This window comes from Sturnus vulgaris, chromosome 6 (assembly GCF_052056855.1).
Source record: "Sturnus vulgaris isolate bStuVul1 chromosome 6, bStuVul1.hap1, whole genome shotgun sequence".
Taxonomy (NCBI): Eukaryota; Metazoa; Chordata; class Aves; order Passeriformes; family Sturnidae; genus Sturnus; species Sturnus vulgaris.
This window is the reverse complement of record NC_142248.1, coordinates 15520541-15541926: the sequence shown is the minus strand read 5'-3', so window position 1 is coordinate 15541926 and position 21386 is coordinate 15520541. Positions and strand designations below refer to the sequence as shown.

Below are 21386 nucleotides of genomic sequence, written 5' to 3'. Positions count from 1 at the left end.
TTCCAAATTGATTTATCTGCTTGCTTTCAAATGTCTTCTATGTTTTTAAATAATTCATGTCATATATTAATGTAGTCTAAAAGGCTTATTACTCTTTTATCATTTCCCTGCCAGGAACTGTTTGAAGCATTTGAGTGCACGCAGAACAAGCACATCACAGACAGCAAAAGAAGAGATGACTGTTCTCACAAATTCAGTTTGGATGTTGTTTCAGCTCTCCGGAAGCTTTTACTGCGGGCTCCCCAGAGGGCAAAAGCCCTGCTGGAGTTCTTCCAGGGGGAACAAGGCACACACAGCTCCTCACTCCAGCAATATCGCTCTCTACAAAACATCTTTGTTGAGTTTCTTTGTGACTCCTTGAAATCTCTGCAGAGGCTTCAGAGCGGTTCTGAGCTTTCAGCTGAACTAGATCAAAGAGAACTGGTAGATACAATTTATGCTGCTCTCAGTATAGTGACTTTTGAGGTGGAGCATCAAGCAGATGAAATAAAGCACTTATTCAGAGAGCTCTTGGATGTATGCTGGGCTGAGGGCAGCCCACTGAGAGAAGAGAAGCTACTAAACTGTATGCTGAGGAAACAGAGCCATTGCCTGCTAAGCCTCTATAGCAGCGTTCTCATAGAAAGAACAAGAGAAAAGTTTTTGTTGTCAAAATCAACACAAAAAGGTTTGTTTCACTTTTTGCTTTCTACTAATCTCCTGTTTAACAAAACCATTAAGACATTAAACAGATAAGTAGTTAAGAACTCAGGCAATGCTCTTGCCGAGGTGCCTTAACAAACCATGGAGTCTTTAGAAAGGTGATGCTAAAATGATCCATAAAGCAAGGAATTGGCATAGGAACACAGGTTCTCTCCCTTACATTTCTGCAGTCTATGCTGTGTTTTGGGACCACTGCCTTTACCACGCCTTATTGTGCTCTGTTTTAATCTGCTCAGCATTTCTCTTGATGAAAATCTTGTTTGTAACTAGAAGTTTGATACTCCATATGTATACATTTTTTATTCGTTCACCTCCAGCTCAGAGTTGTCTGTGTTAGAGTATGTTCCATTTCTGGCCAGTAACAGTTCAATCACCTCAGTAATCCCAAAATGTTCAAACCCCTTAATAGTGGAAAAGAAAATTTATGAAAGTGGAAGGAGCTATGGAGAAGGGTGATATCCCAGTAGGAGAGAAAATGCACTTTGATTACCTACTCACTTGCCAGAGCCCAGCTGTGGTTTTGTTCCAACCATGACTTCACAGCCTCTGTCTAGCTCCCTTTGACCAGTACATTTAGTTGTAACTCAATGATCCTGATGGTCCCTTCCAGCTCAGCATATCCTGTGATTCTGTGTGGATCTCAGCTGAAGCTAAATGGCAAGTGATGCCCAGTAAAGTGGTAAGGAGGGAAAAGCTAGGATGCCTACCTTCTTTTGCTCACCTCTAGTCCTTGAGGTGTAAGTCAGTGGGGTTTGTATCCTCACTTCTTTCACTCAGGGATGGCTGAAGTGAAGTTCAGGCTGGTGTGGCAGACTCTAGAAATTCTGATAATAGCTACAGTTAGTGCTTCCTCGTGGGGAAAGATAAATGGAGATCCACATACCTTCACTCTCATTAGGAGTAGTTTGGGTCTCACTTTGCACAGATCTGAGAAGTTCCCGTGCTGGACAAGTCTTTGCTAAGGTCCTGCAAAGTAGCGCAGTGTCTGAAACATAAGTGAGAATTCATGGAATTCATAGATAAGGGTATGCATGGCTAAAGAAAGGCAGTGTGACCTGAGCTGGTGCAAACAACATGTGCTGAGCAGGCTTTTGCCATGTTAATGATTGTCGATACAGTTTTTCTGGTTGTCTGTCTGACCTCTATCAAATTTCTTTGCTTGGTCTTCCTTTTACCCAGTAACAGTATTGAAGAGTCTTAGCTAGTAACATGTAACAGCTGGTTAGTGCTTGAGGAAATACTGTTTCTCAGTTTAAAATAATAGAGATTATGCTTCTCTAAAAGGTACCCCTTTCTACTGGAAGGTAATCTTGTTGTGATCTTTTTAGGTTCATCTGAGCAGCTGGATACAGAGCGAACTGTGATGAGTTTGTTCTCAGATCCCAAAGAAGCTCCTTCTTGGAAGACAGTCTATTTCTACTGCTTGAGCAGCAGCAAACACTTTCTGGAACAGATTCTGGTACAGCCATAAAATCATTAACAGGGAAACCCAATGGAGGCTAAAGTCAGTCCCTGTGTTGAACGTATCTCGGTGGTGCACAGAAGCATTTTGTATTCAAATAGTGTTTGCCAGGGATGATGACTAATAGCAGCAAGGAGGTAATGGTGATAACATCCCTACTTGCAGTAGTGCAATGAACATAAAACTACTGGTGAGATTTTTGGAAGAGCTCATCTGCATGCAGACTAAAGATTAAATCTTCAGGGTTTAAGAAGTCTCATTTTCTGCTTGTGGTTTTGTTGGACACACCATTTGCCTCATGATCTTGAACTTGTTGCTTTCTGATTCTGGTAGACTTGAGGCAGTGAGACTAGTTTGCACGGTAAAATCTGTGGTGAAAATAGTATTTTATTAATAAATTGATTTTTATGTAGGTACGTAGAAGAAATAGAATACAGGCAGGTGGTCACTGTTAAAGTGTGAGGTTCTAAGGTTGAGCACGTTTCAACTTCTGCATAATGTGCTTGTAGAAATCTTTTGCATGATGTAATGAATAGAGGGAATGCCAAGGTAATGTAGAGTGGAATGTGAGTTGGCTTTGCAGTAAGCATTTGAAATGGTGTTTTTTTTCTTCCAAGACATGTTTACTGATGAGTACCCTGATGGCTTGGACAATATAAGTTTAGGGAAGTTCCGGGTGCAGAACTTCACTATTTTAGTGAAGCTAATATTGAAATGGCTACTTGCTTACATAGTTTGCCAGGCATTATGGGTCTCCACATTTTGGAAAAATTAATACTTCTTTCTTTTATTTTCTAGGGGACTGCATTAGCTTTACTAAAAAGAGAGGACTACTCAGGCCTGAAGAGCTTGTTGAGGAGAGAATTCAACCCCCTTAGCCGGCTCTTGGTGTTGTTAGGATGGACTCATTGCCAAAGCTTGGAATCAGCAAAAACATTGCTATGGACTCTACACAAAACTCAGGTAAATCAGCAGAAGGTAAATGACATTATCCCAATCTGAGTCCAGATAATGCAATTTGTTTGCAAAAACAAGTAAAACCAGGGAGTTTTTGGTGAGAATAGCAGTCTTCCTCAAAATGGAATTTAGAAAGCTAAGATAGTACAGTCGTATATAGATAATATTATGGGACATTTGCCTTTCTTCTTATTTCTTGGCTGTGAAGACAGTAGGACTGCAAAGGAGATTTTAAAGTTTCTTTTGCATAAACTCATAAACAACCTTTGCGGTTAACATGAACAGCATAGAGAGAAAAACCAGCAATGGTTGTTGATTAGTTTTGAAAAGAGTTGAGGCGTCTTTCTCTCATGTAATTTCCTCCGGTGAATCATCCCTGGGTAGTGACTAATTCAGGCCTGAGTTTAACAACAGAGTAGCTTGGAAATTCCCCATACTCATTCTCAAAGCAAAATGATAAATGACAAGAGCTGTGAGCAAAAGATCCGCCTTGTTTGGGAGCAGCCTTCATCTGTGCAAAAGAGACAGGATTCCAGCTCTGAAGGTGCAATTGCACTTCAGATGATGCCTGCTGACTGGCTTAGATGTCAGAGGTGGGGAGACAAGGAGCCTGGTACTGCTGGGTTGCAGTACTGACTTAAGCTGGTATTGCCTTAAGGGAGTTACTATCTGTTGGTAGTACACCAAAAATCTATTTTGCAAATAGATTGAAAAAAACTTCTGCAAAGTTAAACTCTTAGATCTGATTTTAGCAGGCAGTCACTGTAGTAGAAAAGCACGTGGGAAAGGAGAATAACCATCTGCTACCCAGTATGTCATCTTTCTAGTACATGTTTAGTTCTAGAGATTAGCTTTAGACTGTTACTAAGAAGCATTAATTTGCATTTTATAAGCTACTCTTGAAAAGGGTTGTAGGGTCTGTAGGTCTGTCACAATAGCTCTCCTTTGCTGGCTTTGTAATAAATCTGGCATTTTTCTGTATTTGAAATTTATTACTAGGTAAAGAAGTCTTGCAAACATGCATGTGTAACACAAGCTTGGTTCTGCTATCTGACTGGGAGATTTGTTGTAACGAGATTATTTTATTTGTCTTTCCATTTAGGATCTGTGCAATGATTCAATATTGAAAGATTTTTGTGATGGGCTGTGGGCTCATGTGGAAGTTCTTGAATGGTGCATACAGCAAAACAGGTAAAATGAACAGAAGGACTTTCTCCAAGCTATGTTCCCAATACTACCAGTTAAGTCAGCTTTGCATACAAATAGAGAAGGTATTATTTTCTTGACTAATCATCTAATAGTGACTGCATATACAAGCTCTTGAAATTTCTCATGGACCGCAGTTATGCTCATTGTTTTTCTTTTTAATTGCAGTAGTTTGGCTCAATCACAATTAGAGTGGGAGTTGTATCTTTAAATGTGGCTGAGACTTAAATCTGTGCCACCTCTTTGTTCTCTCTTGCAGTATTACGGTCCCAAGGAAGGTTCTGTTGCAACACTTGCACAATCTGGATTGCCACACTGCGATGTATTCTCTGCATCATCTCACCAATCTTCTGGCACTGAATGAGGATGATGTTATTGAGCTCCTTCAAAAAGTTCCTGCTGGAGACCAACAGATGCAGGGTAAATGTGTAGGGTTGTGAGAATACAGGAAACTCACAATCTGTTGAGTATGTATGTTGAGTACTTCTGCCAGAATTTGTTCTCTTGACCTGCTTCTGTAATTGTGGAAGATAACAGTTACCAGCTGTTTTGTGGAAGAAATCTAGAGAGCATGTGGAAATTATTTTAGAAAACTTTTGGGTAGTAATTGTCTTTGAAGAAGGAATTGTGAGATCTCTTTGATTTCACAAGAACAGATCTCTGAAAGAGCTTTTTCAAGATGGTAACAAGATTTTGATCATGCTCGTGATATATGCTGCTCATTGTAACTTCTGTATTTTGTAATACCTTTCGTTTGAAAGGGAAGCGTATGGTTTGTACTTCAGTGCACTTTAATTGAAAATCAGAGAGCAAAACCGTATGAAATTGACAATACCTTGTACTACATCTTCATTTTTGAAAGAGATAGAACGTGAGGGTTTTTTATTCTAATACTGTTACCAAATTTAAATTTAGTATTTAAATCAGTAAGACTTAGCTACAGCCTGTGTTTACATCACTCCTGCCTCGCTTCTCTCATCTTCACGTGTTCCAGTTGGGTGCCTAAAATACCTGCAACTACAAAACACATTGGATCACTTACGAGTGACTCTCTTTGGACACTGCTTTGATTGCAGCCTGTGTCCAGGTTCAGCTGCTGCAATTTTGAAGCTGTTTTCTGATAGGGCCTCTTAATAATGATACTGTTTTCTGCTTGTACTAGAACTTAAGAAGCCACAGTATTTATTTTCTAAATATTTCTATTATTTTTCTGAATTTGAACATGTGTCATTTCAACCTGAGTTGCATGGAGAACTCTCAGTGATGGATGCTGCACAGATTTTTCCAGATTGCCTAGAGGGAAGCAGGTTTCCTTCCATATCATGCTGTTGAGATGTTGGTTTCTATTCCTACTTTTACAGGTTTTGGTGTTAAAATTATTATGACACTTGTCTTGAATAATCTTAAAAGATGTAGGGATTGAGACTCTCTATATATCCTTATTTTCAATGTCCTGCTGTCTGAAATGGTTTTGTTGTTGCTGGTGTTGTGGGGATTTTTAGTCAGTTCTTACATTTTAATTACCTTCTGCTTAAATTCTGTCAAAGCCTTTCAAAAGCAGAAAGAGTCAGTCCCATCATATCTTCTGGGAGCTGCATGACTGTAGCAAAAGAACTCTAGCTACGATTTCTCTTCTTTTTTTTTCATGTTGCATTAATTTATGGAAATAATTAATGGCAGACAAGTCCTCCTTTTTAATCAATTATTGCAGAATTCAGATGATTTTATAAATTTAGCTTAATAGAATGTCCTTTAAAATCATCTATTTTGAGCCGTAAAGGGAAGAGAGGAGTCATAAACTTCTGTTTTGTCAGATGTAGTAGTGTTAACAGGCCTTTTCCTCCCATCACTCCACATGCTTTCCCTTCTTCCCCTTCTTTTTAGTACATATCTATCAGCTGCAGTCGTGAAACCAGAGTAGTTTGAGTTGAGTTCAGGCTATGCATAACGCTGGTTTTGATCAGTCACGGTGAGCAGCAATTTCCTCATGAGTTACAGTATTCAAGAAGAAGGTATTAGTATTTCTGGCATAGGAAAAACAGTGCTATTAATTAAAGGATTGTTCTTCACTATTGGTACAAGGAAAAGGATTGGTGTAGGTACAAATACTGACACAGACTCACTGCATCTAAGTTTATCCACATGTGAGGCAAAAGTATATTAAACTTATTTTTGATTACCAATATCTGTCTTTCAGTATCTTCATCTAACTATTTCTTTTCCAGAGTTTTGTATTTATCAAATATCTGGTTTTACCTGCTTGAAGTCTTCTTAAAACAGTGGTATTGAGAGCTATTTGATTGTTTACATGTTAGTGTAGAGCTTCTGGGCAGCAGTAGAATTTCAATGGCCATGTAGGTTCTGCAAGGGATTCATATTTGGATGCCTCCTCCGTTCTGTCTGCTGTCTACATTATATTTTCCATCACTGTCACTGTTTAGAATGGCAGTGATGTGGAATAACTATTTCCAGCTGTTTGTGCTCTCAGTCCTTTTGCTTTGGCTGCTTTGTAGTTTTCAGAAAAGTTCAGTGCTTTTCTTTGCATTCATGTTCAAACTTGGTGGAGGACAGTGCTGAAACAGTTTTTATGTTAGGTGGTTTTGTTCAGTTCCAGAATTTGGATGTGGACATTGTCAGTACGTTGTGCTTTGTATCAGTGTTTTGTTTTAAAAAAATAGCTTGGCTAATGCTTTTCCTGCATGACAATAGGTAGAGGGACAATCCATCTCTTGTATAAGAATACAGGGCAGTGGATTCCAAGCACTCATTTAACACTGTGTGTGGTTGTCAGGGCTTTTTTTCTTTGTTGTGGGGTTCTTTTAACCTTTTTATAGTAGATGGATAATTCATTTAAACTCAGCACAACAGAATATATGACACTATATTGTGTTCCTGGGTGAAGGGGATGATGATGTGATTTTTTTACAATTTGCAGCTCTTCTGTTCTGTTGTACTAAGAAGGGATCATGTCTCTGGCATGTGATACCTTTACTAGAAAAAATTCCAAAGGGAGGAGAAGTGGGTACAGGACTTCTCTAGTTTGCCTTTATCATAAATGTGTGAGGGGAACTGTGGGACCTGTGCTTCTTTAATCAGTTGCAGATTATATTTGATCTATTGTGTCAGCCACTGTGAATCAACCATGATATCTGTTTATTAGTACAAATCTGAAGAGGTGGTGGTACTCTATTCTTACTACAGTCGTAGCCTGTCTGCACTGTTTCCCTACTCTACTGCGTACTAGAACACAGAATTCTAAGATGCTGAAATGAAGCAGGATTTGCCCTTCTGTTGTAAATGCAGCAGTACAGCTTAACCATGCACTGGTAAAGAGAGTCATTGTGAGGGATTTTGGTCATTCTGTGCTGTAGCCAGGTCCTGTTACACAAGTGCACGGAAAATTTCATTTTTAGAAGGGGATGCAGACCTGACTTTTCTGTGCCCATCTGTTGTGGGTTGCGTTGTTTGGGATTTTTTTTCTAAGAGTGAAACAGATCAAAGCTGAGACAAAAACAGCACTGGGGGAAAAAAGACTGGATAAATACTGCTGTGCAGGAACTGCAAGAGAAAATTAACTTGTTTTCTTGTTTACCTCCTACCCCTTCACCACCCTGATTTCCTTCCTCAGCAGCCACCCTCCCTAGCACCCTGAGTCAGCAGCGCAACCTGGCACTCTTCCGAGCGTTCTGTGCCATGAAGTATGCAATCTATGCTCTCTGTGTGAATTCACACAGGCATGCCAAGTGCAAGGATTGTGTGCACAGCCTTCTTGGTGATATCCCTGAGGATGCAGCTTTTGGAGAACCAGCAGGTGATCGGTCTCCTTTCTCAGGTTCAGTAACACGTGCTCCTCCATCCAATTGCTGGGCTCTGAATTGTCACTTAGTATTGGGATGATGTTGCACCCTGTGTACATATGGTATTTTATTCAGCAGGCTGTGGATGCTTTGCAAGCAAGTATAATGGTGTTTCTTTGAGTGTTGTTATCTTTAGTAATAATAGGTATGATTGGCCTTGTTTTAAAACACTTAAGGTAATTGTACAAAAAATATAGTGCTAAAAGGAAGTAATACTAGATATAGAATCATAGTGACAGGTAATTTTGGAAGAGCTTATGATTTACCAGAGCTAGAACTATTTTAATAGCTAGAATGGGTGTAATCTGAATTTGCACATCATTGTGCATTATCAAAGTGATAACTGGCATTGCTCAGAGGGAGGAGACATACTACCTTTCTAAATGTAAAATGTTGGACATATATTTACTTAGTTTTTGGAGGAATGATTGGGTCTGAGCCCCTGGGCTAGTTCCCTCTTCTGGGATTTTCTTAAAAGGAACAAGTTGGAGCAAGGAATCCCTGAAAAATGTAGTAAATGCTCTTTATTTTTGTTTTGAATTGTACAGATTGCTCTTCATTATTTCCTCAGTATATTGTGAAGTGTCAGCAATTCTTAAGAAGTGTTCCCATTCCTCTGCGCCTGGAGGTTTTGGAAAATATTTTCTCCTTACTTTTCGTTTCCTATAACGACCTCTATATTGAGACTCCTCTGCCTGAGGACTATGCAGAGGATGAAGACCTTGACAAAAAGGGTGCTGCTCTGAGTGTAGAAGGCCACAGTGCCAGTCGGCGGTCTTCCACCTCACAAAGTCCACAACACCTAACAGAGGCTGAAAAAAAATCAGAGAGGCATCTGCTGGCTGCACAAACAATTCACACAGATACCCAACGTCTTTGTGACTCTATATTAGATGGCAAAAGCTGTGAAACCTCTAAGCCATGCTACCTGGATCTGAAACACTTCACCAGTGGTGTTACTGGGTTTTTAGTGGATGATGTAGCCATGGAGGCCTTCCTCACATTGCTGCTCAGCCACCTGGAAGAAATTCAGAGTTCTCTCCCATGGGACTCCAGTAATGTGCTTCGTGAAGAGCTGGAGCTCGTTGAGTGCTTGAATCTCTCTGCAAGCAGAGATGCCTTTGGAAGTCGCATGTTACAGTTTTCCAAATACCTTTCTGAAGCTCACTGGCGGTACAAGGTGGTGATGAGTAACAGAAATGCAGGTAGGCTTTGTATTTGGCATTTTCTGATATGTTACAGCTGTCCAGACAGTGACCTCAAGACTAAATTCTGTGAGCATCTTAGTGAGGGAGAACATTTTGACAGATAGTGGGAGAGTCACCTGGTTCTTGCACCATTTTCCAACAGACGTGATCTCTATTCCAATCAGAAAGTTTGGGTCTTTTTCTCTTTTCCCTCCCCTTTGTGGATGCACTGCTCCTGTTTGCTTTTGTCTCACCCCTTTGTCACAAGTCACACTGCAATGATGGGAAGGGACAACGTGGTGGTATTGGATCAAATGCAAGCCAAATAGTCTGAGCTTGTTCATGGACAGTGTTGATTTAGCCTTTTCTGGAAACATGTTAGGAACATGTATGAGAGGAAGTTGTATTATTCTGGATGATTGTTGAAGTAGCTGGCACAATATACTCAGGAATCTGTTTCCCACCCTTCTCCATAGCCCATAACTTGTTAGCACTGCTCTGAGATTTTGTCTTGTATCGTGTGTAGCTTATTGTGTGTCTCAGATCATGTAAGCTCCATGTCCCAAGAAAGGCTTTGCAATCTGGACCTTAAATATTGCTAGTTTCCAAACTTCTGTTCAACTGTTTGTCGAGTCTCCCTCTATAAAGCTATTTGGTAATGTTTCTGTTTAAATATTTCACAGAAAATCAGCTTGCAGCCTCCAGGAGATACTGCTCTTTAATCAGGTGCTCCAGCTTTAAGAAACGAAGTAGATACCGGAGGTACAAGACAGGTGAGTTGAAAAAGTGACTTGGAGAAGACACTTCTGAAATGTGCAAAATTTTGCTGAGCTCATAACTGAATGCAATTAGATTTCATGGCCTAGGAGTAAATTAGATTTATTATTTAAATTAGATTTATTTCCTTTAATTTTCTAAGTGATTTGAAGTGTCTTAGTCCAGTTCCACTTGGATTGAGGTTGTTTTCTAAAGCTCATCTGCACAAATAACTTCTTCCATACGTAGTCTGATTTGGGGCAGGGGAGAACTTCAACTGCAGTACTAATTTTTCCCTTTCTCCACTATGTCCTATGACTATTTTGGTATATTTTCAGTCTTGTATGCGGTATTATCTGGGATGTGAATTAACAGGAATCTGTGGCATAAATTGGCAGTCTTAGGACAAAGTTGTGTTCCTCACCTTTTTTCTATTTGGCCTTTGAAAGGCATGTCTGGTTTTGGAGCAGCGTATTCCAAAATAAGAAGCTTCGAAGTACCTGACGTGAGTCACTGATGGGCCAATATAGTCTCTAGCCCAACATTTTCTTCAAATCAGCAGTTTTTGCATTTATCATAGATGTCAGTGGTGGCTCATTTACAAGATACTCTTGAAAATCCCTTGAGGTTGCCTAATCTGTTATTTGTGGTAGGTTGTAATTACCTTGTCTAGTAAAAATGTATTTAATGTGGTGATTTTGATTTGTTTCCATTTTAGATGGGAAAGAGGGAACTTCCAGTCCATCATTAGAAAGCACAAGTAGCGAGTTAAGCACCAGTACCTCAGGTATTTAGCCACAAAAGTAGTATTCCTTTGTCTTTTTAACGTACATGATGAAGAATTTGCTTGGTTAATGTGAATTACTGCTGTGTGCAGGACAGAATTATATATTTTTGTTTCTCAGAGCTCCCATTTTTGGATGACTCTTTTCTAGTTGAATAGTATGTGTCTTTTTCTGGAATAAGAGAATTAGATTTTTCTTGATATCTTTGGCTTGCAGGAAACAGTATGCAAGCAATGTAGTGATCTGCAAACCATCAAAAAAGCTAATGAACTGATAGTCATGTAAGCTGAGACATGCTTAGGCATGCTGGACTGATCTAATAGGTCAGATGCTTTAGACTTCTCCCTTTATCCATATTGAACAGTGCCCAGCACTGTGTGCATGTTATGTAACTGCTGAAAAGTGTTGCATGGGGATGAGATCCAAACTACAAATTCTGACCAAACCCTGTTATGAGAATTTTTAACAGTTGACCTCTACCCTAAAACTTGCTTGCAATTCTGCTCCTATATTTTTGTGTTAAATATGTGAAATGCTGTTATCTGATAGATGACTGTTATTTGGTGAAATGTGTTTTCCCTAATAGTATACTGATTAATTCTGTCTTGCAGAGGGAAGTACCAGTAGTGTGTCTGGCTTGAGTGATTTGGAAAGCAGGGCAAGACCACATCAGCAGAACTCCCTCATTCCTATGATGCTTTCCCCCCCAGAATCACTGTTAGTTTCTTGTGTTTTGAGAGGAAACTTTGTGGAAGCCCACCAGGTAAATAAGTTGCATGTATTTCAAGTGAAAGAATCACTTCAGAAGTAGAAGCAAGTGGAAGGACCAAAGGTATTCCAAACCAACATCCCACAGATGCACAGATGTTTTTTTCTGCCTTGTTATATGAAAATACTTTCTCTACACCTGGGTTCTCAATGCATGCAAATATTTGATGAGTGCTAGTCAAGCATAGTGTTTCAACTGACTGAAGAACACAAAGAGCTCATGTGAAGTCTCATGAGGAAGCAGCACCTGAACTGCTTTATTTAATCAGTTTTTCAAAACCGTCACAGTCTTCCACTTATAACCCTGGTAGAAACATGCAAAGGTGTTCCTTGGCCAAAGCAGTGATTACTTTCATTTGAATGAGGTATGTTTTGAGACTAAATTTGTGCTATTGAAAACAGGCAGAAAAACTTGAAAATTGACAGTCTTGCATGTTTGTGATCTTTTGTTCCCTCACAGCTGTGCATACCTTTCTCTGTGTGGCTTTTGAGCTAAATGCACTGAAAAAAATCTTGAGGTGCATCAGGGACTGGATCTTCTGTAAAAATCTGTGACCTGGCTGAGTTTCAGATAGACATACTAACACAATTCATCTCACTTAAACATAGCACTGACATCAGGTTACTGCTCAGCCAGTTCTGTTTGATTCCAGGCATGCCACTTCACCTTTTCCCTACTTACAGGGCCAAGGGAGCATTTTGTTTTGCTTTGTTGCCTTGATTTTCAGTATCACCAATGATAATGCACTCAAGCTTAGTTTGTGTTCTTTTGTTAGTTTCATAATAGGAACTTGCATAGCTCTGCTTAGCTACTCTGTGTTTAAATTTTGAGAAGGTATTCCTTGCTGAATAAGAATCTATTTGAAATAGTCTACTTTGGAGGCAAACTTGATAGATATCTCTCATTACATAGTGTATTGAAATTGTGAAGAATCATTCTAAAAGGTGTGAGTTATGAAATTTAATTAAGCCCTCATCCTGTGGCAAATAATAGGTAAATTTTATAATAATCGTTGAAAAACGAGGGGGCCTTTTTTTTAGGCACTTAAAACTCTCTGGGAGAAAACCCCACCACTTCAGCCTGTTGTGTCTGTGGGGACGTTTTTCAGTTAAAGTATTTATTTTATTCCTTTGTCTCCTGTAAAGCCTCCCCCTAAGCTCTTTGACCTTTGAAAACTTGATTTGACATGCTCTGTAATTACATCTGTTGTTACTTTTGAAAGGTGGCTTTGATGTTTAATCTGGAGACTTCCCCTTGCTATGGTGAATTGGTTTTCATGGAGCGTTACCAAGAAGCAGTACGAGAAATGGCAAGAGTGGAGCACAATATTGAGAATCAAGCATCAGATGGCACTGGAGGCATCAGGAAGTCTGGCAGTGGCCGTTCAACACTGCAAGCTATTGGGAGTGCAGCAGCAGCTGGTAAGGACTGGGCTTTTGGAGTTCTAACAAAGAGTTGGGGACAAGTGAAAAATATGAGAAAGCAACTGGAATACTGTCAAAATGAATGTAGTCTTTGTTCAGAAGGGTAAGTGGTGGTTCTCTGAGTTAGAAAGAGACTATGATTGCTAAAAACTTGCTGTTGATGCCCAATTAGTTGCATCCATTCTACAGTAATTGATTGGTCCATGAAGCAGGCCACCTACGGAATTATTTTCTATAAGGATTAAAAAATAGTTACCCATTACAGGATCTGATGTAACAATGCTGTTAACCAGTGATTGTGTGTTTTTGATGGCACATATAGGTATGGTATTTTATTCAATCTCGGATGTTACTGATAAATTGCTTGCAACTTCTGGAAGTCTTGCCCCTACTCTTCAAGAAAACTTCTGGATCAGGAACATCCAGCTGGAGCATACTGATCCTCTGCGAGAAGTCCTTGAGGACCTCAATCCTTCAGCAATGGCAGCATTTGACTTAGCTTGTACTCAATGCCATCTTTGGAAGACATGCAAACAGCTTCTGGAGACAGCAGAAAGAAGACTCTACAACAGCCTTGAAACTCGGGGTAGGCTTTTGATTTTTATGTTTATCAGCATGGGCTTGGGAACAGAAAATGCCTTCTATGCTGTATTGTTTGTGCTAACACCCAGGTCTTAATTAAAGCTCAATTCTTACTTTCATATTAGTGTCTCTTTTTCCACTCTTAACTTTGATTTTGTCTCCCTTTGCACAATGACTGTTCCAGGCCACCGACCTGACTTTGTTTTACTGCACTGTGAAGGTGTAAAGGGTTTTCCAGCAGTTCTCCAGCAAATAAGTAAAATTCTCAACTATTCCTGCACATCACAAGGTCAATCCAGACCAGGTAGGATGCTTTGCTGATAAGGCTTTCTGTTGAAATGTGCTTAAATTCATGTTTTCTCTTGCAATGTAAATTTGAACTTCCCCTTTTTTAGCTTAATATTTTTAACAAAAAAGGTGAGGGGGACGTGACCCAAGCTAAATCGTGAATAATCTGAAATGCTCTGGTTTTTTGTATTATAATATACTTCTGGTTTTGTGGGCCTTCTTCTATACAAAAACATTCATGTCTTCGTTATAATTTCTGTTTCTTTCTCCCTTTTTGTAGAGGTGCCAGATGAGAAAATAGGGAGTCATTTTCGATGCAGTATTGTAGACCTCCTGCAAACTTGCTACCCCACCTTGACTGAAGAAAGTATTACTAATGAAATTGTTCTATCACAAAACCTGGATCATATCCTAAAAGCACTGACATGTGTTGAACGTTCTGTGGGTGAGTTATTTTTGTAAACATAAAGTCTGTATCTAAATTTTTGCTTTGGCCTTTTCAGGCAGCAATAAATCTAGTAGTAGTGTTCTTTGACATATGCACAAATACGTATTTTAAGAATCATAAATGCAAAGGGTAAGATTTATCTGTAATTCTTGTATTTGTTTTTGCAGCTAAAATCCTGAACTTGTCAGAGACATTATTTGTCCTATTTCTGTGCAGTCCTAGCAAGGAATTCTTTTAAGTGTATTTTAACATGGCACCTTACAGATAATTAGGTGTATTCTTACTCTTGCTTTTCTCTCTTTTTTTTTTAGTAACACAATGGGAGATAAACTTACAAAACCTTTATAATATCATAATACCTTTCAATTTTCATAGGACTGTCATAAAACATCTCATTTTTTCCACAGTTGCTTTTTCTTACATCTCTCTTCATTATATAGCACTGGTGTTTCTCTTTTTGTATTCACCAAATTTCTAAACGTCTTTTGGGTATTCTTAAAATATTTAATAAAAAAAATTTAGGAGACCTCTAAGGGCTAAATGTTATGGAGCTTAAGAATTGGTCAGCACCTGTGTTTTAGAATAAATGTTAATGACACAAAACTAGATATATTTTAGGTCTGCCTTAATATAGTTCTAACTTGTCAGGGCCAATTTAGACGAACTGTAGTTTTATTCTGCTGTGAAAATTTCTCTTGCTTTTAATTGGATTATAATGCTTATAGTAAAAATCTCCCTTGCTTTTGGTTAAATTCTAATGCTCAAACCGAGACCTAAAATTGCAGAGAAGAAATAAAGCTAAAGCATTTCTCTCTCTTTCTTCCCCACCCCCCTGCCTCCTTTCTTCTTGACATTTAATCCTTGAATGTTGGATGTGCATCTGTTCTCTTAAACCAGACTCTAAAGGGAGCCTGCTTGGCACCTTGGTGGAGCAGGGCTCTCTCAAACCAACGGAGCTGGAGAAGCACCTGGTTTGGAACCAAACACAGCTCCTGCTGAGAACTCTTGACCAGCATGCCCAAACCATGCCAGAGAACAGCAGGCACACAAACTTTGTGAAGGCCTTCCTTGACTACATCACTACACTGGCTGCTGTGGTGTTACGAAGCTTGAATGCAGAGCTAGGTAAGGGGTTTCTGCTGGAAAGTCTGAGCCTAGGTGAAGATACTCACACTGTGTAGTCTGGCCTAATTCTGGGAAGTAATTGTGCAAAAATGGTTCCTTGCCAAATGTACCTTCTACCTGTGCTTTTGATTTCAACTAAATTTCATAATACCTAGGCTACCCATAGCTCACATAAAAATAGTTGATGTGAGTGGGAAAATGAAAACAGAAATGCTAACTACTGACCCAGACTCTGCAATTCACTTAGAGTGGTGCCAAAACAGCCATTGATATCCAAAAATTCTTAGCACTACCCCTGTAAGGAAAGTTTGATTTTTGCATCCAGTGGATCAGCATACTGTATAATTTACAGCTGCCTTAGAGGCAGCAAGCACCCTGCTGCTCCACAGGGATAAGAAAAGAGTATGTAGAAGGCCATGCAGAGGTCACCAGGCAGAATTTTTTTATAGAATCAGCAGATGATGTTGGTCCATGAAAAGAAATGTACTGTCAGCACATAAAGCTGTCAGAAGAGCAGAACAATTCACTGTGCTAGGAGTAAAAATGCTTATCTGTGTTTTAAAGTTGAGACTAATTGAGCTGCACTAATGTAAAATACCACAGTACTGATTTCAGAGAATACCTTCCCAAGAGGATAAGAAAAAAGGACAAAAATCTGTTTGTAGACATGCTCGTTCAGCTCAGGTCACTGCCATGCCAGCCATAACTTCTGCATAGACATAATTTTGTCCTCACTGAGTAACTGCCAAAGCCTAAAAGTGCACAAAAATACTCCAGGGCTGGGCAAGTTTGGGGAAAATGTTATTGTATTGGAAGATGAAAGGAAAAGGTAAACTTAGGAGAATGTGTCTAAAGTTACTTGACATAACTCAGTAGTGGATACAAATGCTTCCCAGCAGTAGTGGCCAGAGTTCCACTCCTATGTAAGAGTACCTGTACACTTGTGAGTTCCCTATTCTCTTGTTAACTGACATTGATAGAGCACGGACTCACCAGTCAACACCCAGGGACTCATCAGAAAATAATTCTGCATGTTTTCTACTTCTCACTTCAAATACATATTTTGGTGAAAGTTTGACGTAGAGTTACTAAACTGTTTGAGCCTAGATCTTGCTTAAAGGCTGAAGAATCTCTACTCTACCTGTTTTGGTAATACATCCAACACAATATTGCTAAGATTGAGAAGTATATTCATAATCACAACTGCTTTTCAATTTACTCTGGGTTTTACCATTCTAGTGTGAATTTAGAACTCTGAATTTAGTCAAAGTGGTTTAGACTCAGGGCCTTAAAATTTATATTCCTAAATAAAAGTTGGTTAGTGTATTCAGCTAATGTGTTTGTATTATAATAACTAATCTGATGATTTTTTCCCTAAGATGGATCTGCAGAAGTGAAAGTGGGAAACCCGTTCATACTCTTACAGCAGAGTCCAACTCAGCTGCTTTCCCAGCTTATTTTTGAGAGACAAGTTCATCCTGACAGGTCAGTGCTTTTCAGCTTATGTACTCCTTGTAGGTTATTTTGGTATTGGTGACTTTCACCTTAGCCATGATTAAGTTCTTTGGCTACTTATCACAGGTGGTAGAGCCTGGTATGTCCCACCAGCTGATCATGATGCTGCAAGGATTGGTGTGCAGGGAGGAGCTTAGTCAGTGCCTTCTCCATCAGCGTGAAGATTTCTGGGAGAATAGTGGCTCCATATTTTTAACAAGTGCTATCTGTTGTGAAGTGAGAGTGAAATTATGTGGATTTTTTTTTAACTGTGTGAAAGTTCAGAGGAGTGCACTTGCAGCTTGTCAATGTAGTATAATAAAGTAGGCCAGTAGATCTTATTGAGAATACTGGTCATGACTCTTGCCCTGGTCAGCAGGTAAACTGGCTAATCTAGACTCCTTCCATTGCAACTACGAAATTAGGTTGGCATGGAAACTGTCTGATTTGATGAGGTGGCTTTTAAAAAGATGAGCGCTAATAGTGAGCTATTTTAGTAGCTTGCATTTAGGTAAAAGTCAGTGTTTGAGGAGTAAGTTCCTTTTCTGTAAAGGAATGGCAGCATAAGCTTTGAGTTAAAATAGTTTATTTAATGTTGTGTATGTACATGTGAATAATATTGTGTTCTCAAGGCATTTGGAAGATTTATGAAAATAGGTAATTATAAAGTACCTTTTATACGTGCTGGGTAAGCTGGTTCTGTTTTCAATCCTACAGACTTTCTTCTCTCTTGGCTAAAGAAGAATTGAACCTGAATGTGCAGCAAGTCATTGTTAACTCTTGCTGTGAACCACTGTCCTTGTGCAATGCAAGACAAAACAGCCAGGCAAAGTCTCTTCTCACAAACATCAGCAACTTGACACACCAGTGTGCCCACCACTGCCTGCCAGATGTTGAAATACCTATTCACAGTTCTGCTGTGACCTCTGAGGATATCTCCACTCAGGCCTCATCCTCTGTGAATGACTTGAGCCAGCACACACTGACTGCCTCCTCCCTGGACTTCCTGAAGTCTCAGTCAAAGCTAATGGCTACAGTGGCATGTCTAAGTGCATCTAATATACAGAAAATTCACAAATCAGGTTTGTCTTGGATGGAATTTCGGGGCAAACGGGAAGTGCCCTTAGGCTTGGAACAGATTTCCAGGGAGTGTGAGACACTGTTGAAGGAGTTCCCAATATTGGAACGATATCTTCTTGCTATGTTTGACCCGCTTCAGAATCAAGAGGAAGGTGGCAGTTTGGCTGCTGTCTTCTCTGGCAAGGCATACATGTCTCTGGTTCTCCTGGGATTACATTCCACCACAGCTGTTAAAGTATTAATGGGAATCTTGGAACAAGCTCTTGCAGCAAAGGATTGGGACAGAACTCTGAAGGTCTTGGATCTGTACAGTCAGGATGTGGAGGAAGTGATCAATGTGAAGGATGCTGTACTGAGTTGTGCAGCTGCTGAAGGTAAGAAGGACTAAGTCAGGCTTTTTTTCTTCTTTTTTCCTTTTTTTTTTTTTTAATAAAGAATGGAGCCCGGATCAAGATGTAGAAAGTAAAGTAGTGGTCCTTGGACAAATCCAGACACGGAAATATATAATTTTCCTTTCTTCATCCTGAATTTGCTTTCTCTAATGGTGTTGTTTCTGTTTCACAAATGTGCAAATCATGACCAATTTAGTACAAGAGAACTGGAATGCATCTGTGGTGTTATTTTTATGTGAAGAGCTGATTACATCAGGACACAGTAATCATTGTGCTGCTGTTAATGGAACATCTCTTACAGCAGTGTCATTGTCATGCATGGATGATGTTATCTGTGAAAGGTGTCTTTTGGAGTCTGAATAGTAAGTATCTCATGCTAACTTTGGATGCTTCCCAAAATATTGATGCTTGGAATGACTCTTACAAAGATTTTTAAGCCCTGGCAGTGTTTCTTTTGTTGATGTGATCCAGCAAGGATAAGGATTTTTTTTCTTTTATTTTCTGGATTATAGAAACTGAATTTCAAATTAGTGTTTTGTTTCCTCCACAGATAAGGATGGTTGGCAATACTTGTTCCCAGTAAAAAATGCAGTGTTGAGAAGTAGACTGGCCCTGCGCTGTCTGGACAAATGGCCCCTTGATGCCTGTCTGGAAATTTTGGCTTATTGCATTTCTGATCTGGACATACCTCAGGAACTAAAAGCCAATCTGCAGAGCAGGAGGAAAGAACTTAAGGTTTATCAAAAGGTACAGGGTCGTTTTTGAAGTAACCAGTGAGATGAAATAGGCAGCAGGAAGCAAATATTGCTTGCCCTCTGAAAAGCTTTAGCCCTTGGTTCTTTTTTGATCATGAGAGCTTTTCAAGTCTTATCCAAAACAGCTCATGTGAAGTACTACAGTATGAAGTTAACACTCAGCTTCCATCCTTCATAACTTTCCCACTCACCTGTTAGCATTCAGGTCTGCAAGCATGTTTAGGTACAAACATTTGTGTGAGTCTGATTGTTTTACAAAGTATTTTACATTTCATACAAATTCTAGAGTCTCTGGAAGCGTTCCATGGCAGTTAATAATTTTACAAGTTTAAGAAATGCAGATGGTGTTCAAGACGAGTGGTGCAAGGAGCAAGTCTGTATTGCAGTCAGTTCTTCTAACTGCAGCATAGTGCAGATACACAGGTTAAATCAGACAGGCTGGCCTGGAGTTCAGCACTGACTGAAAAGCCAGACAGCAAAATAAGGAGTCACCCCTGCTGAGTTCTGTCTGGTGGGAGTTCTGCTAACTGTTGTTGCTGAGTTCAGTTGTCTTTCTGTGTGCCAGCAACATCTGCATTAAACGTGTACTTTGGCATCCATAATTATTGCCATCTAATCTTTCAAAAAACCTTCCCTTATAAATGTGCTTTTTAGACTCACATCTCTGAAAACTGGAGGGGTTTTTTGCATGCAGGGGCATTACATCATCCCTGAAAAGGGCTATAGATAAATGTGGGTCTCCTTTTTGAATTTTTCATTCTATGAAGCAGCTCTTGATGTGATCAGCTCAGCTGTTTTGTTAGGCTATTGATTGCCATAAATTAAAATTCTTGAACTTGTGCTACTCTGTATTAACTTTTTCAGATTTTGAATGTGCAAAATGAACCATTGTGGAATGACTGGCAGGATCTGAAAAAAGCCTGCACTGATGACCCTCAGGCTGTCATGAATATCATTCTAAAAGCAAAGGTTAGACATCATCATGTGAATTTTGTTGAATTAGAGTGCATTAAACTTTGAGTAAATAAATTCGCTGAAATAGCATTTTAAAACAATGATCAGTGGAGATTCCTTGGGAGGAAGGATTCCTTTACTCAGCTCTGTGCTACAGAAACAAATACAGATCTGTGTTTAATATCAAGATTTACATGTGGTTAATAATTCTTGTGTTTTAGTTAAAACTCCTACTCTGAGATATAGCCCATTCTTTTCATTTACAATTTTGAAGATTTTAAAATAGCATAACTTTGGTTCTAATACAGATTTGATTATTAGGTAAATGCTAATATTGTAGATCTGGCTGGCTTTAAGTGTCCTTCTGAAAAACTAACTTGTTTACTGTAAGGTAAGCAAGGTATTCTAAATGCAGGCTGTGACTGATGAAATTGACTATCGTCTTCCCTTGTCAATGTAATTATTTATTTTTTTATACGGGAGAGGAGTCTAAGCTACAGAATCTCCTGCTCAGAACTTTGGGAGAAACAACTGTATCAGGGAGGGTAGAGTTTGTCCTTCTGTTTTTACTTTGTTTTTGGTTTTTTTTATTCTTTAGGATTATGAATTGTGTGAGGAATGGGGACACTTGTATCCTGTCCCAAGAGAAGACTTGATCAACCTTCACCGTGAGCACCTTCTCCACTTACTGGAGATGGGAGACATGGAAAAGGCATTGCAGGTATTAGCAAGACACTCTCAGCTTCATATCCACAGATGAAATAAGTTGACAGCTGTTTTCTCTGCCTTCACTGTGTGTGTTTTCATGGTCTTTTTGGTTCCACCCTTAAGAGATGTTATTTGCTTGGATAACCTTTTAAGATCCTAGCTCTCCCCTCTTCTACTTAAGTAAAATTCCAGCTTGGCAATTTAGTTCTGGGACCTTATAGCACAAATGTCACTTACATGGAAATGCAAGGCTCCCTTCATTTGAAAAATCATAATGAAGCATGTTAGTGCTGCTGAAGTGAAACTAATAACATGAATTAGTCAGCTGTGCATCAGTGCCCAAATTAGTGGTGTGAACATCTTTGGTTTTAGTAATGATGGAGCTGTCACTTAGAGAGTGAATTAATTTTCTTGCTGGAACGTTGTAGGGTAATAAACTGTCACGGACAGAAGGC

General features: G+C 39.3%; 1 protein-coding gene across 6 annotated transcripts in view; it reads left to right on the top strand.

Annotated features, from left to right (window-relative positions):
- The window catches only part of ZFYVE26 (zinc finger FYVE-type containing 26), a 48110-nt gene that overhangs the window by 4281 nt on the left and 22443 nt on the right, over positions 1-21386 (top strand). For 3 of the 6 annotated variants that reach the window (XM_088167118.1, XM_014869430.2, XM_014869428.2), the window contains exons 4-23: positions 115-667; positions 2031-2161; positions 2963-3127; positions 4224-4312; positions 4587-4747; positions 7956-8138; positions 8733-9389; positions 10055-10144; positions 10846-10914; positions 11524-11675; positions 12904-13102; positions 13428-13691; positions 13872-13991; positions 14256-14420; positions 15321-15548; positions 16928-17033; positions 17760-18496; positions 19065-19261; positions 20134-20238; positions 20822-20944. In XM_088167118.1, coding sequence (XP_088023244.1) covers positions 115-667; positions 2031-2161; positions 2963-3127; positions 4224-4312; positions 4587-4747; positions 7956-8138; positions 8733-9389; positions 10055-10144; positions 10846-10914; positions 11524-11675; positions 12904-13102; positions 13428-13691; positions 13872-13991; positions 14256-14420; positions 15321-15548; positions 16928-17033; positions 17760-18496; positions 19065-19261; positions 20134-20238; positions 20822-20944 — 4494 coding nt within the window. Of the gene's footprint in view, positions 1-114; positions 668-2030; positions 2162-2265; positions 2302-2321; positions 2355-2962; positions 3128-4223; positions 4313-4586; positions 4748-7955; positions 8139-8732; positions 9390-10054; positions 10145-10845; positions 10915-11523; positions 11676-12903; positions 13103-13427; positions 13692-13871; positions 13992-14255; positions 14421-15320; positions 15549-16927; positions 17034-17759; positions 18497-19064; positions 19262-20133; positions 20239-20821; positions 20945-21386 lie in introns of those variants that run through there. The other 3 variants (XM_014869429.2, XM_088167119.1, XM_088167120.1) reach the window with 3 other exon arrangements.